Source organism: Monopterus albus, unplaced genomic scaffold, assembly GCF_001952655.1.
Source record: "Monopterus albus unplaced genomic scaffold, M_albus_1.0 scaffold189.1, whole genome shotgun sequence".
In the NCBI taxonomy this organism is placed as follows: Eukaryota; Metazoa; Chordata; class Actinopteri; order Synbranchiformes; family Synbranchidae; genus Monopterus; species Monopterus albus.
Window position 1 is genome coordinate 411,805 of NW_018128069.1, and position 14,966 is coordinate 426,770.

Genomic DNA, 14,966 nt, shown 5'->3' on the forward strand with positions numbered 1-14,966 from the left:
GGTGTAAACAAGTTGTTGGCTGGATGGGATCAGACATCACTTTGACTGCAGTGGATTATCTGTCTGCAGCAAGTTCCACGTCTCATGGAAAGAAAAAGAAAATGAATGATTTACCACTTGTTGCAGTAACACCCAAGGTGGTCCCTTAAACTGAGAGGACTTGATCATCAGAGCCTGCGAGTGAATGAAGTGCTACACCGACGACATGAGCGACATGTCTAGTGTAACAACCATCTCTCTCCTTTCTTGATGCAGATCCCTGTACCCTCCCACAGGACATTGGCAGCTGCCAGAACTACGCCTTGATGTGGTTCTTCGACAAGAAGGAGAGTAAGTGTTCTCGCTTCTGGTACGGCGGGTGCGGCGGCAACGAAAACCGCTTTGAGACACGGAGGGAGTGTGAGAACCTTTGTCAGCTGAAGAGGCCAGGACCAAGAAGATATCTAACGAGACGGCGCCGGATGGGCTTGAGAAAACTGTCAGCTGGCACCAAACAGGAATCACAAAAACCTTAAAAACACATGTTTGAGGAAACCACCAGGTGGCATTACCCACAGCTGAGTCTGTTCTGGTACTGTTAAACTACCAACTGTTCCAGTAGTTACTTGGCTTTCTGTCCTGAATATGCATGTTGTTTTTTTCTGAAAAGACGACCTTATTTTGTGAATTCCTGTTGGAGCTTTGTTTTACTGGTGTTTTACCAGTCAGGAGTTTTGTTTGTCATTGATTCCACCTTTAATGTATCTAACCAATGACCTACAGGGACTTCACTGTGAACCTTCTTTCAGGTGCTATTTTCGCCACTGGTCAGCTTTCTTTTTGAGCAGGTGAACATGTGGTTCATCTGAAGTAAGATTTCTGCACTAACAGATTTTGTACACATTTTTATTAAAATGTTTATTACTGAAAATACTACACAACTCAGTCTGTCAGTATCATACAGTGTTTGTCCATATGGATATCCCACAAAGGAACTGACGCAGCCTTGAGAAGCAGTTAACGTGATTAAAATAAAGGCATGGTATTCCCTCCAGGCCAAACATTTTAATAATCCCTCAGTGGTCCTGAATCACTGCACTAGCCTGTCAGGGTTTCTTTCCTTCTCCCCTGAGCTGATAATGTCTCTATGAACCTGCGTGGAGCATCAGAAACCCCTGTGGTGTTCTGGTTACATACAGTAACTGACATGTTTTGCTTCTGTTTGAGGATTGTGCAGGTTATTAATCAAATAAGACGGGAGGAAACAAATATCTTGATATATAATGCTTTGTTGGTTACACAGCATCAGGCTAAAACATGACACACAGTCATTTTATTAGGAACCACTGAGTCAGTCCAACCCAATAGTCCTCCAGTAAGTCCTCCTCCATGAAGGGGATGACATTCAGACTGTTCCACAGAAGTGCTGGTTCACCTGTGTGATCACTGTGGAGGCTGCAGGTTGTGCTGCTGTCTAGCTGGACTGTGTTATACTGACAGGTGTTTCTGTTGTTTTGTCCACTGCATTTATCCCAAAGTGGCTATGCAGGACTGTTGGATTAGACTGACTTAGTTTTAGCTAGGTGGACCTATAAAACTGCCAATGGAGAGTATAGAGCAGATTTATAATATCTAACCAAAATAATCTGTAGTTTATAGCAGATCCAGGCATTTTCATCTGCCACGAGGTGGCACCACTGACTTATCACTGAGCAAACCGAGTGCTAGTGCAAGTGTCCGCACAGTGGAGAGCTGCTACAAATCCTTTGGTAGCACAGTGGGCTGGTATTAGGTACAGTATATGTGTGTAGTAATATTTGCAATTTACTGGCTCACTTGTGTAAAACCTCAAAGTGTAACTTTAGTTTGCAGGTTTTCTCTTTCTTTTTCATCACCTGTCTTTCCTGACACAGCTGGATGCTGTTCTGACCACCAAACTAAGATCTCTGCAGACGGCCTGTCACCAATCTCCCATGCAACTATAAATGTTTGTATATCACTGAGGAGTCAAACTTGGCCCTGTTGTATGATAAAACCTTTGCAAGTCAGAATTAAACAGCTTTCTATTCTCCTCCTAGTAACTGGCACTTGCCTGTTTTTGAGACATTAAATTATCTTTAGGTCAATAGAAGGAAATTAATAATCTGTTCAGTAAATGACAGTATTAATTGTTTTTTCTTCGATTATTGTTTATCGTGTTAGACTCCTTCCTGTTAAAGCCTGAACTTGTTTCAAACCCACATTCAGATTAGTGAAACCTTGATTTCACCCCCCACCCACCTGTCAAGACCACACCAGACCAGGTGTAAATCAAAAACCACTTTTGTACATCTAGACTTGTCAAATCTGGACCACATTAACCCAGAAAGTCATTTACAGTAACACCCACTTCCCGATTAGTCAGACCTTTATGGATTCTGACAAACAGAATAAAGGTCAACTCCACAGCTTTTTACCAGTCGGTCTGGGTCCAGATCAAAACTCGCTGTATAATATTTAAATAGCTCAACAATAAGTGCGGCGGCTCAGGGCTGTGATTTTCTCTTAACTTCCTTAATGCTACCTCTGTCTTTCCAAAGTCCTGGCTGTGGCACAAAAGAAATTCCTTTAAATTAATTTTGTTCTGAAGTTTGTCTTATAATCTCTGGTGTGGCTGAAGTGCCAGGTTATATAACCTGGCATAGCTGCATTCTCCAGCTCCTGAACTCCATGGACAGTTTTTCTCAGTGGCGCTTCCTTCATTCCAGTGAGAACTGGCTGCACATGCTGGAACCACGTGCTGGAACCACAACAGCTCCACAGTGTTCTACAGTTTTGAGTTCACAAGGATTTAAAGTTTTTTCCTGGCAGAGCTGTGGACACAACAAAAGTAATGTACTGACACAACTGTATGTGACTTTTTGATCTTAATGGATCAAATTATATTGCAAATTTGTGTGAGACAAATTTTGTTTTGTTGTGCTACAGCTGTGTTTCTGTAATGGATGTATATGCTGAAGAGTCTTCTGGGGGCTCACACGTGTCACATGACCTGCAATATCAACTCTGCTGCTCCAGCACAGCCACCTGCTCACCTGAGGACCCATACGTCTCCCTGGACAGAGGTAGGTCACTTTGGTTAGTCATCTTTACTCTGCTGGATGTGGAGGACAGGATTCAGAGACTGGTGACAGACACACTACTTAATCTATTTGACATAGCTGGCCCTGTTAGAGCTCCAAATCCTCTTCATCCTTTTGGGGAATCCTGAACTTTGTTTTGGTTTTATTGAGAACAGGAAATCAGAGTGGAGCTGATGGTGCCAACATAGCTCAGGGGTTGGCACTTAAAAGACGGTTATATAACACTAAAGTAATTCAGCTATTGTTGAGACTACCAGCAGCAGACGCTTCAGTTAGTAAATCAGCAACATCACAGGCATCATGGGGTAAATACTGTAGGTCAGAAGTCATTGGCCACAGAAGCTACGGAGCATTAGGGAGCCCACTTGATGTACATCCAAAGCAGATGATGAGCAGAGTGGAGAGGCACAGACGGTGGAAATCTTGGATTCATATGTTTCACCCTGTTCAAGCAATCCACCGTTCTGACAATGATAAAGACTGTAGACATGTGTGAGATCCCAAAAATATAACTGGACCAGAGTGTTGGCAGAGTGTTTGTGTCTGTTCAGCCCAAACATATCAGCTCCGACTGTTTGTGTTCTGTCTCTGACTAATCTCTGAAATCAGCAGAAAGTTCACTTCTTTCTGTTATCTCTCAGCGTCTCCCCTCTGTCCTCGATTGTGAAACAGATTTATAAAGCCACAGGATAAACACAGACTTCCTCCTAAAGCTGAAATGGTTTCATCTTTGCCTCACTGACTTTGCATGGAGATGCACAGCCTCACAAACAGTGCCAGATGCTGTTAGGATTCCATGGTGAGTTTGATGACAGTCTGACCAGTGGAGGTGGAGATGTGGTGAGGAGACAGTGACCCCAGCTGTGATCAAGCAGACTGAACAGTGGTAACACCCCCACAGTCTTAGTGATCAGTTAAAACCTCCAAGATGAAATAAACTGCTTTAACAAACCCCAACCCCATGAAATCTGCAGCTTATCGCCTGGATTCAATTGAAGTTGTCTGAGGGTGTGAACATTCAGTGTCACAGAGCATCAGTACTGTTTCTGGTGAACTGTCATTTTTTTCCTGCACATTATTCACTGTAAGTAATGTTTTTCTTGCGAGGGCAGTGTCCAGGAAGTAGTAAAACCAGCATGAGTAGGAAGCAGGGTTTAAAATCCTCTTTTATATCACAAAATCTCTTCACAGTGTAATATTGAAAATGAAGATAAAGTACAAACGGACACAACAGCCAACTAGGACAGAAATCAAGGCATCTTATCACACTGATGTGTATAGTCAGTGCAGTGCAGTGCATGTCAGTGATATTCATACAAATCCTTATTAACAAAGGTCTGACAGGCCCAGAGAGGTGACGTTAAGAGATGGTGGAGAGGAACTCGTATGGGGAAAAGTCTCAGACAGTCCACACAGACCAATCTTGAATCAAAGTTTAAAATGAACATTTCTAGTCATTTTACTCATTCATGTTTCTTTGGGACATATTTAAACCTTTAGTGTGTGCACTGTTGGCTGCCTAAAATGAGCAGTATGTTTCAGTTTTTTATAGATGACACATGGACACAGCGGTCGGCAGAATAATGAAGACTGAGGATAATTGCTTGTTGCAGCCCAAACTGTTGCTTTAAATTAACTTTTCCAGCTTGACCTATTGTAGTTCTTGGCCTGAAAGTCGGTGGATATACAGAGAGGGTATGTGTGGGCTTCTAGAAACGGTTGTTGCCTCAGAGGGGTCATGATGGTGAAAGAATATTTCACAGAGTGGGCTGCTGTTCATTCCCTTCAAATGATTCCAGTTCACTGCACTTTTATCAGAAGGCACATTACTCCTCCAGTTTCACTGGAATGAAGTTACAGGAAGAACATTTGGATTTTTATGGCTGTAACTGAAGTGATTCAGAGCTGAAGCAGCCAAAAGCAGCAGCAGTCAGGGGCTGTTGGAGAAATTATCCTCTAAATGAATACTTTTTTCACACATATTGCTAGTTTATGCTCCAGAATGGCCACTTAGCGTTATCATGATGTAGGTCTGTTTGTGTGAGTCCACAGACACCTACATGTGTCCGATGCATTGTGTTGGTGTATTTTCTTACACTGCAGAGCTCTGGGACAGTTTAAATCTTAGTAAGCAATATGGAAAGATTCACACTCCTGAATCCCAGTGTCTCATCAAGTAATATCAGGTAGCCAAAATACCCACGTGATGACAAAACACTGAAGAGCTGCTAACGATGAAACAAGGACAAATCTATTACATTTACAAAAGTTACAGTGTGAAAACTGTGAAAGAAAGTGAACTTTTGCATCACACCTTGAATCTGTAAGCTCTGCAAGTTGTACAGGAAATGCTCTTATGACCAAAATGTACACGTCCACTGATGATGTTCGACACCCGGGGTCCCTCTCTGTCTCTGTCTGTGTGCAGGTTTTTGTCAAATGCCAGACCACACCAGATCCTGAGCCTTTAAATCCTGTTGAACTCATGGGAGGATGCATGACATGAAAGGAAAATTGTCATATTTTTGTTAATTAACCACAAACTTGCAATAGTAAATAACTGGCCCAAATATAAGGTGACCCCCCCCCACCACCTTTCCCAACATCTGATTCTAAGCTCCCATTAATCTAAGAAGAAGAGTCTTTTCTCTCTCAAGTCAAACATGAAATACAGTGGCTAAACCCACCTAGTAAATCACATTCATGCTTCATATATGTACATGTAACAGCTGTGATTCTTGGGTGTTGGATGGTTTTTCTCTGGTTCAAACAGTAAAGAGAGTTTTCAGTAATCAGAAATTCAGACCCTCCTGCAGGTTAAACTGGGCCAGCCAGACAGTTTTAGTGCTGAGAGAATCAGAAAGGTTCACTGTGGACAGACGAGACAAGCCTAGCAACACTCGGGCTGCAAATAGCAGCCCTCGCTGTAGCAGATACACTATATTGCCAAAAGTATTCGCTCGCCTGCCTTCACATGCAAATGAACTTGAGTAACAACCAATTCTTAATCCATAGGGTTTAATATGATGTTGCCCCACCCGTTGCAGCTATAACAGCTTCAACTCTTCTGGGAAGGCTGTGCACAAGGTTTAGGAGTATGTTAATGGGAATTTTTGAACATTCTTTCAGACGCGCATTTGTGAGGTCAGACACTGATGTTGGATAAGAAGGCCTGGATCGCAGTCTCCGCTCTGATTCATCCCAAAGATGTTCTATCGGGTTGTGGTCAGGACTCTGTGCAGGCCAGTCACGCTCTTTCACACCAAAGTCACTCATCCATGTCTTTATGGACCTTGCTTTGTGCACTGGTGCGCAGTCATGTTGGAACAGGAACAGGCCATCCTCAAACTGTTCCCACAAAGTTGGGAGCCTGAGATTGTCCAAAATGTCTTGGTATGCTGAGGCATTAAGAGTTCCTTTCATTGGAACTGAGGGGGCAAGCCCAACTCCTGAAAAACAACCCCACATCATAATCCCCCCTCCACCAAACTTTACACTTGGCACAATGCAGTCAGAAAAGTACTGCTCTCCTGGCAACTGCCAAACTCAGAATTGTCCATCGGATTGCCAGACAGAGAAGCACGACAGACTGGGATGTGTTTAAAGCTGCAGCCACCTCAGAGGACTTTTCTGTCAACGTACAGGATTATGCTGAGTATGTGACCGGATACATTAGTACCTGTATCAACAACATTGTGCCTACCAAGTCATGAGGTTTCCCAACCAGAAGCCCTGGATAAACAGTCAGGTACGCCACATGCTACGTGCTCGCTCTGAGTTGTTGTCGTTCACAGTCGCTTCCACTTTGTTATAATACCACTAACATTTGACTGTGGAATATTTTGTAGCGAGGAAATTTCACGACTGGACTTATTGCACAGGTGGCATCCTATTACGGTACCACGCGTACCACTGAGCTCCACCATCATGACCCCTCTAAGACATATCACTGAGCTCCTGAGAACGACCCATTCTTTCACAAATGTTTGTAGAAGTGGTCTGCATGCCTAGGTGCTTGATTATATACACCTGGAACCATGGAAGTGGTTGGAACACCTGAATTCAATGATTTGGGTGGGTGAGTGAATACTTTTGGTAATACAGTGTGTATATATACAGTATGTGGTGAATGTGTAGTTGTCTCATTGTTGAATATAAAACAACCCCGATGTTTTCAAAGTTAATTTCCAGACAGAATTTCAGGCCAACACTAACTATTCAGTACCTTGTTAAAACGTTTTTACAAATGTTTACAGTAGTCTCTGCTAAGAAAAAAGCACCAACTCTTGTAATAGTTCCTAGTGTGGTGCGCAGTCACAGGTAAAGAGCCCGAGACCTGAGGGAGAGGCAGCACAAGCACCTCAGAGCTCGCTGTAACAGTTTGTGTGAGACACACTGAGCTGTCATCTGCAGCAGGAACAATGTCTGAGCCTCATGGACGCCACCGTTTCCTCCATCGAAGCGCAGGGTCCAAGGTTGGATACCTGAAGTATATGAGGGGCCCAGCTGTGGAAGAGAGGCTTTCCAGTGGAAACACAGAGTCAGCTGATAACATGAGATGAAGAGCTTTAAAACTTGAACAGGCAACCTGTTTGGTTTGGTTCATTTGCACTGGTCTAACCGTTGCCATTTAAACAGTGGTGTGGATAAAAGCCGTCTGGAAAGGACAAACAGTGAGTTACTGCAAATCTCAAAATACAAGTCTCCTTTTGTCCTGTCTCTATCTGTCGACCATTATTTTTGACAGAGTCTGAGGAGCTGCAGGGTTGATGGGAGCTCTTTGGTCTTTGCCCAGGACTTTACACAGAAATCTGTTTCTCAGAGACTTAGTGACTGTTATAGTAGCAAATTTCTTCATGTTTTGAGTTGAGTGCAAAGTGACACTGCTAATCCCTTTGCAACTAATTCCACTAGGTTTCAGCCTCAGACAGTGTGAGAGTTAGTTATTGTTTGAAAAACAATGCTGTGCGTTTGATAAGGGTGCAGAAGAGTGTGTATGATGGAGAGATGAAGACTGCTGCAGAAGAAATGGATGGGAAATAGAAAGAGAAAAGGAAAAGAAGGGTGGATAGAGAAGGACACAGAGGAGAATGAGACAGGGAGGAAATAAGACATTTGAGGACAGCATGAATTAAAGAAAAATTAAAGAAGCAGCAGAGAAAGGAAAAGAGAAAAGGTGGAGACGTAAGGAAAGAGCGAGAGTCACTGGTACATCATCAACAGTAATGTGCTCCTGAGAACTGTGGTGCTGTGGCACTGACACATGAGTAAAGGGTTTCTTGTGTCCACCTCTGCAGCAGAGTGTCCAGACCAGGGGGAGGAGTGGCCAGCAGGGAGGTGTTCCTGCAGAGATGAGCCTGCACCTCCCTACATGGCAGTGGGACTTGCGTCTTCTGCGTGCAGAGGGTGCGGACGCAAAGCGACACATCTGTAAGTGACTCTCCTCACTGCTGTGCATGAATTAAGACTAAATGGAAAAACAGAATGCTACCAGGGAGAGAGACATATGAACTGATTGTTACCTGACTCACCTTTAGCTCTGCAGGTGGTTTTAATGCAGACCTGCTGGGGAGTGGATTTCTCTTGTGTTATGCACAGTATATATACAAATTCTCTTTTAGTTCACTCTGTGGTCATTAATATAGAAACTAAATGTAGCTGTTCCAACCTGTGTAGTAATTGATTAATGCACATTTGAGCTTCATCTCAATACAAGAATGCATGTGAATAGGATTGGTCGCGTGTTGTTGGTTCTTAGCCTGTTAACTTGTACATATTCTGTCATTTTGACGAGCTTTAAAATACCTTGCCTGTAAAATATGCAGAGCAACAGTAGCTGAGTTTAAAAAGTACTATGGTAAATTGAATGAAGTACAGCAAAATAGAAATAAGGAGGAGTACCTCAGATATGTTTAAGTACAGTTGAATAAGCCAGTGTGATGAGACGTTTTATGGTGTGCATACATGTTTCTATAGCTGTTGACCATTTTGGCACACTGACCATGTTTACCGTTGTTTGTAAGCTACCTCTCTTTTAATCTCGAAGGAACATTTAGACAGAAATGTGTCTGTCAGGTTGGAGCTGTTTATTCACTCTGTGCTTTTATTACTGATCACTATGAACGGCTCCACCTTTCTGCACCGTTTTTCTGCCAGTGTTCCTCCTTTAGGCAACTTCACCTGCAGCCACACAAACACCTGGTCAGGACGTTTTAGCAGTGGGGCCATTTAGCTCTGGCCAGCAGCAGCCTGTTTTTTCAACTGTTTTCATTATCTGTTAATCTGTCGATTATTTTCTAGATTCATAGTTTTATAAATGAAAATGTAAATTTAAAGAAGAAAATATGAAAAATGCCTCTCGTAAAGTCTCTGAAGCCAAGTTGATTTGGTTTAACTGCCCATAAGTTGGGGCAGCACGGTGGCATGGTGGTTAGCGCTGTTGCCTCACAGCGAGAAGGTTATGGGTTCATGACCTTTCTGTGCTGTTGCATGTTCTCCCCGTGTTTGCGTGGGTTCTCTCCGGGTACTCCGGCTTCCTCCCACAGTCCAAAGACATGCCCCCTTAGGTTGATTGGTGACTCTAAATTGCCCGTAGGAGTGCATGTGTGCATGTGAGTGGTTGTTTGTCTGCGTGTTAACCCTGCAATGGACTGGCGACCTATCCAGGGTGTTCCTCGCCTTTGCCCGATTGCCCTTTGCCCCTCCCACACAACCCCATATGGGACTGAGCGGTATGGAACATGAATGAATGCCCACGAGTTTAAAACCCCCAAATATCCAGTTTTAATGTTTTGGATAAGGGGGAAAAAAGGAAACCCTTGGCACTTGCAAACTTCCTGAAGTCCACTGTCATCTCCACTGTTTTGAACTTGTTCAGCTCCAGGTTGTTGCGGCTACACCACAGGACCAGCTGCTCAACCTCCTGTCTGTAGGCTGACTCATCACTGTCTCGGATGAGACCAATGACTGTTGTCTCATCAGCAAACTTTAGGAGCCTGACAGAGGGGTCCTTCGAGATGCAGTCGTTGGTGTAGAGTGAAAACAGCAGAGGGGAGAGCACACATACTTGAGGGGCGTCTGTGCTTATTGTCCAGGTGCTTGATGTGGTTTTCCCCAGCCTCACCTGCTGCTTCCTGTCTGTTAGAAAGCTAGTGATCCACTGACAGGTGGGGGCAGGCACAGTGAGCTGAGTCAGTTTGGAGTGGAGGATGTCTGGGATGATGGTGTTGAATGGCGAGCTGAAGTCCACAAAGAGGGCCCGTACATAGGTCCCTGGGGAGTCGAGGCGTTGCAGGATGTAATGCAGTGTCATGTTCACTGCACCGTCCACTGACCTGTTTGCCCGATAGGCGAACTGCAGGGGGTCCGGCAGGGGGTCTACAATGTCCTTCAGGTGGGCCGACACCAGTCTTTCAAAGGACTTCATAACTACAGATGTCAGGGCGACAGGTCTGTAGTTGTTCAGTCTACTGATGGAGGGTTTCTTGGGTTTACCCCACCATGAGTAAAAATTTAGGATGTGATTTTAACATGGTTGTTACAGTAAATGACCAGCCTGTGTTTGTAATGTTTGCAGAATTAAGGATTTCTGATCTTCAAGATGAAAAAGAATTCGGGTGAAAAGAGAAGGTTTGACTTCAGTAGCGCTCTGTTTGCATATTCTAAAAAAACTTAGAAGAAGGCATCTGGATGTAGTTTTAGGTAGAAGACATTTCACCTCTCATCCAAGAGGCTTTATCAGTTTTGCCTAACTGGTGGTGAGCAGGAGGTATTTATCTCACGGGGTGGGGTTTCTGTCCCTGATTCAGCCTTGATGTGTTAGAGCCAGTGCTGATTCTCTGAACTTCTTCTGAATGTGTAAATCTTTCTCTGCCTCGTATCTTGACTTGTTCTCACCTTGGAAACTGTTTGCACCCACTCCATGGTTTTGTCATTGATGAGCGTCCATACTTGAAGCAGCTCTGCTTAGTTTAAAGACCCGCTGTCAGACTTTGCTGTACAGCCCCCATCCACACCCTCCGCCCCACCCGTCATTTTCAGCTCATCTGTTTCCTATTCAGCTTTTTGCAGTTCTCCCTAAACAAAAGTCCCTGCAGTGCTCATTATGTACTGCTCCTATAGGGATCTGACAGATGTCTGTGCTTCTCTGCAGCGATTTTTATCTTGGTTTAGTCATTAGGCCTGAAAGTCTTAGAAATCTGCTGTCTAACCATATAGTTACTCTAGATGACATAGCTCTGGCCTCCAGTACTGCTGTGAGGAACCTTGGAGCCGTTTTTGACCAGGCTATGTCTTTTAAGTCACACATAAACCAAGCCTCTAGAACTGCCTTTTTCACCTGCCAAAATCAGGAGCATCCTGTCTCAAAGTGATGCTGAAAAACTGGTCCATGCATTTGTTACTTCCAGGCTGGACTACTGTAACTCTTTACTATCAGGATGTCCCAATAATTCCCTAAAAAGCCTCCAGTTAATCCAAAATGCTGCAGCCAGAGTACTGACAGGAACTAGCAAGAGAGATCATATGTCTCCCATATTAGCTTCTCTCCACTGGCTCCCTGTAAAATTCAGAATAGAATTTAAAATCCTTCTCCTAACATACAAAGCCCTTAATGACAAGGCTCCATCGTATCTTAAAGACCTCATAGAGCCTTATTGTCCCTACAGAGCACTTTGCTGTCAGAGTGCAGGTCTGCTTGTGGTGTTAACAGTGTGCACCACATGTGCACAGAATGTGTTTCTGTGATAATGTGAACAGGGCTTAACTGTGATTAGATCTGTCATGGTTTAAATCCTACTACATGAGGTGTTTACATTGTTGTCGTCCTGTGTGAATATCTCTGCTCCGCTGCAATGTGTGTGTGTGTGAGTGAGAGAGCGCTGAGTGGGGCCTTTTTTGGGCAGAGTTTACGTTTCTAAATGAACAGTCATTATTAGCGAGAGTCAGCTGATGCAGGAACCAGTCTGATGGTCAGATTAGGATAAGGATCGCTGAGGTTTTGGTATGCAGGTCACTCCCCTTAGATACTTCTTCGTACTTTGGAGACTCTGTCTTGTCATTTATTTTTTTTAGTGGCCTGATGTCCACCACCTCCCTCAGCTGATTGCACTTGTTTCTTGTATTCCCTAGAAGCCTTTTCACACCCTGCAGACATGAAACTTGGCACTGGTTTGTACCCTGTCCTGTCTGCTAGTGTCCAGCCAACATTTTATTTAGGAAGTAGCACCTCACATGTAAACAGTGTTTAACTTTTTTGATTTATCACTTTGACAGAACATATAGACATGAGTCGGCCGGACTGTACTGCTGTTTTTTTTATGTAGTAGTGTGATTGTGACACAAAGAGACTGAGTTAAGAATAGCTAAGGATCACTCAGACTTAAAATTCCATCAGATCATGGCAGCAATGCATTCTGGACCATGTCCTGCTCCTCTGGCTGCAGACGTGACTTTGCTGCTCCACTGCGATGAATCATTGTGTGTGGACCGGTAAGGTTTTAGTGTCTGTTAGAAACTGTCCTCACCAGGAAAAGAACAGCACTGGTTTTCACATCTCTAGTGTGGCTCGTCTGGTCCAGTTCATGTTTCCCATGGAGTTAATATGATGTTGCACAAACTGAGATGTTACACATTAGCTGTCACATTAGATCTAGGTGACTGACCTGGTGTCACCACGAGCTCCTGCTGGTATCGTGAGACTGCAGATGGACCACATGTTGGGAATAAGGAGAGGCAGCCACAGTGGGTCTCATTCAGACTGTAAACTGAGAGAACCACATGCAGTGTCTGTTAGTGTACTAGTGTAAACATCGGCCCACACAGACAGATGAGCCTGTCGCTGGTTCAGCTCGCATCTGGCTGATAACTGAAGTATTTGTTCCTATTTATCTGGTCCAAGGTTGGATCTTTGGGGAGGAAGTAGCCATTCCACTTCTGTATAAACTCTCTGCTCACACTCATGGATCAGCACCCGGACTTTGGAAAGGACTTAGTGTGAAGGAAAAATGAAGGAGTTCTTTCAAAATCCAAAATTGCAGTATTAGGTCAAAGTGTTTATTTGTCATATGCACAGTTAGGAAACGTGTTTCCCTGTACAATGAAATTCCTTCTTTGCCGTCCACATGAATGCCACACAATAAAAATGAAATATAAAGTAGATAAATAAGTAACACTAAATCTAAGGCACTTTAAGCAGCAAATGCAGAGATATAATAAAAATATAAGAATATAATAAGAGAATGTATGCTACATGGGAGCAGCATGTGCAGCAGTCAATGTGCAATTATGCATGTGCAAACTGAGAATGTAAACAGTACAACACGTATTTCCTGGTAACAAACTCCTCAGCTGTTTAGGAGTCTGATTGCAGAGGGAAAGAAAGAGTTTTTCAGTCTGGAGGTCCTACACTTCTGAACTTGCGGCCAGAGGTTAGGGAGACGAACAGTCCGTGCTGGGGGTGGGTGGGATCTTTGAGGATGGAGGCGACTTTTCTACGCACCCTGCGGTGGTAAATGCTCTGCAGAGAGGGCAGTGGAGTCCTGGTGATCTTCTCCACAGTCTTTACCACTCTCTGCCAGCACTCTGCAGAGAGTTAGTTGGAGTGGCAGTGCTCACAATGGAAAAACTCCAAGTACAAGTAATACTAGGCACATTAATAGGCAAGCAGTAGTGGCAGTAATGGAAGGCTTCTCAAATTCAGTGCAAACTCATTCAACATTTGTTTGTTGTATTTATTTTTGCTAAAATGAATTTAGTTTCTTCGTCAGAAGGGCGCTCTACTGCAGCACATGTAGTTGAAGCAGAAAACTATCATCGGTTCAGTTTTGCATCTTTGCTTAGTCGTTTGGTCTCTGTGCAGTTTGACATTGTCTTTTTAATCTCTTCTGTATATTTGTCATGTTTTTATTCTCCATTCCTTTCAAGGTGACTGTAAAGTATATATTTGCAACAGCTTCAGTATGTGAATGTTGCTATGGAGATAAATTTGCTTTGGAGGTATTAGCAATAGAAACAGTAGTATCACAGGGTAGGTGCAGTAGCAGTACGAGTTACAATAGTGATAACAGCAGTAGTCTGAAGAGCAGCAGTGGGACTGTGTCTGTGTACGAATGCTTCTGTTTATTTACCTTTTTTGAAATTCTTTGAAGTCCAGTGATGCACTTTCATTGGTTTTGTAAAAAGAGAAACCGTGCACACACTGAATAAGCAAAGCCTTCAAGAACAGGTTTATTACGAGCTGATGCAAAGCGACGTGCCGACCAACATGGTGTTCGTCAGACACTTGTCTAGTTGAAATGTTGCATTGTGTCAGTCCATGATAAATCTGTTCTTCGAGATCTTGCTTATTCAGTGTGCACACAGTTTTCTCTTTTTTTTCCTTCACTGTTTATTTTTATCCTGTACCCAGTGTGAGTTGGATGTGCACACTTCTGCCTCTGTTACCTTTGTGTGATTGTGTCATATACATCAGAGTTGAATCTATATTTTAGTAATTAAAGTCCAGTAGTTATAACAGTAGCATCGGTATTCATCTATGTGGTTTTGATGTCTATATTTTATTGTGTGCTCCAGGATCCTCGGCCTCCTGTCCTTCTCCTGAAGTGTCTTTGAGCCGGACACCGATTCTGTGCCAGGTAACGCATTAACACAGGCTGATAGTTGCAGCTGTGCGGCCCAACGGCCCCCACCGCTGTGGTGGTAAGTGTCTGACATTTGTTTGGCTTCTCTCTCCACCTCTGCGGATTCATAACGCTCATACACGCACATCCATCTCTTGAAATCAGCCATAAACCTCCCTGACTGATGAACTCGTCACCAGGAACTTGTTGCGTTCATGTCACAGTGGATCTTCATTTGTGACTGAAG

General features: G+C 43.6%; 1 protein-coding gene across 1 annotated transcript in view; it reads left to right on the plus strand.

Moving 5' to 3' along the window:
• The window catches only part of LOC109970053 (kunitz-type serine protease inhibitor BmKTT-2-like), a 6,097-nt gene extending 4,084 nt beyond the window's left edge, over positions 1 to 2,013 (plus strand). Inside the window, exon 5 of the mRNA XM_020617359.1 lies at positions 256 to 2,013. Coding sequence (XP_020473015.1) covers positions 256 to 515 — 260 coding nt within the window. The 3' untranslated portion in view covers positions 516 to 2,013. The remainder of the gene's footprint in view (positions 1 to 255) is intronic.
• Positions 2,014 to 14,966: the final 12,953 nt, after the last annotated feature.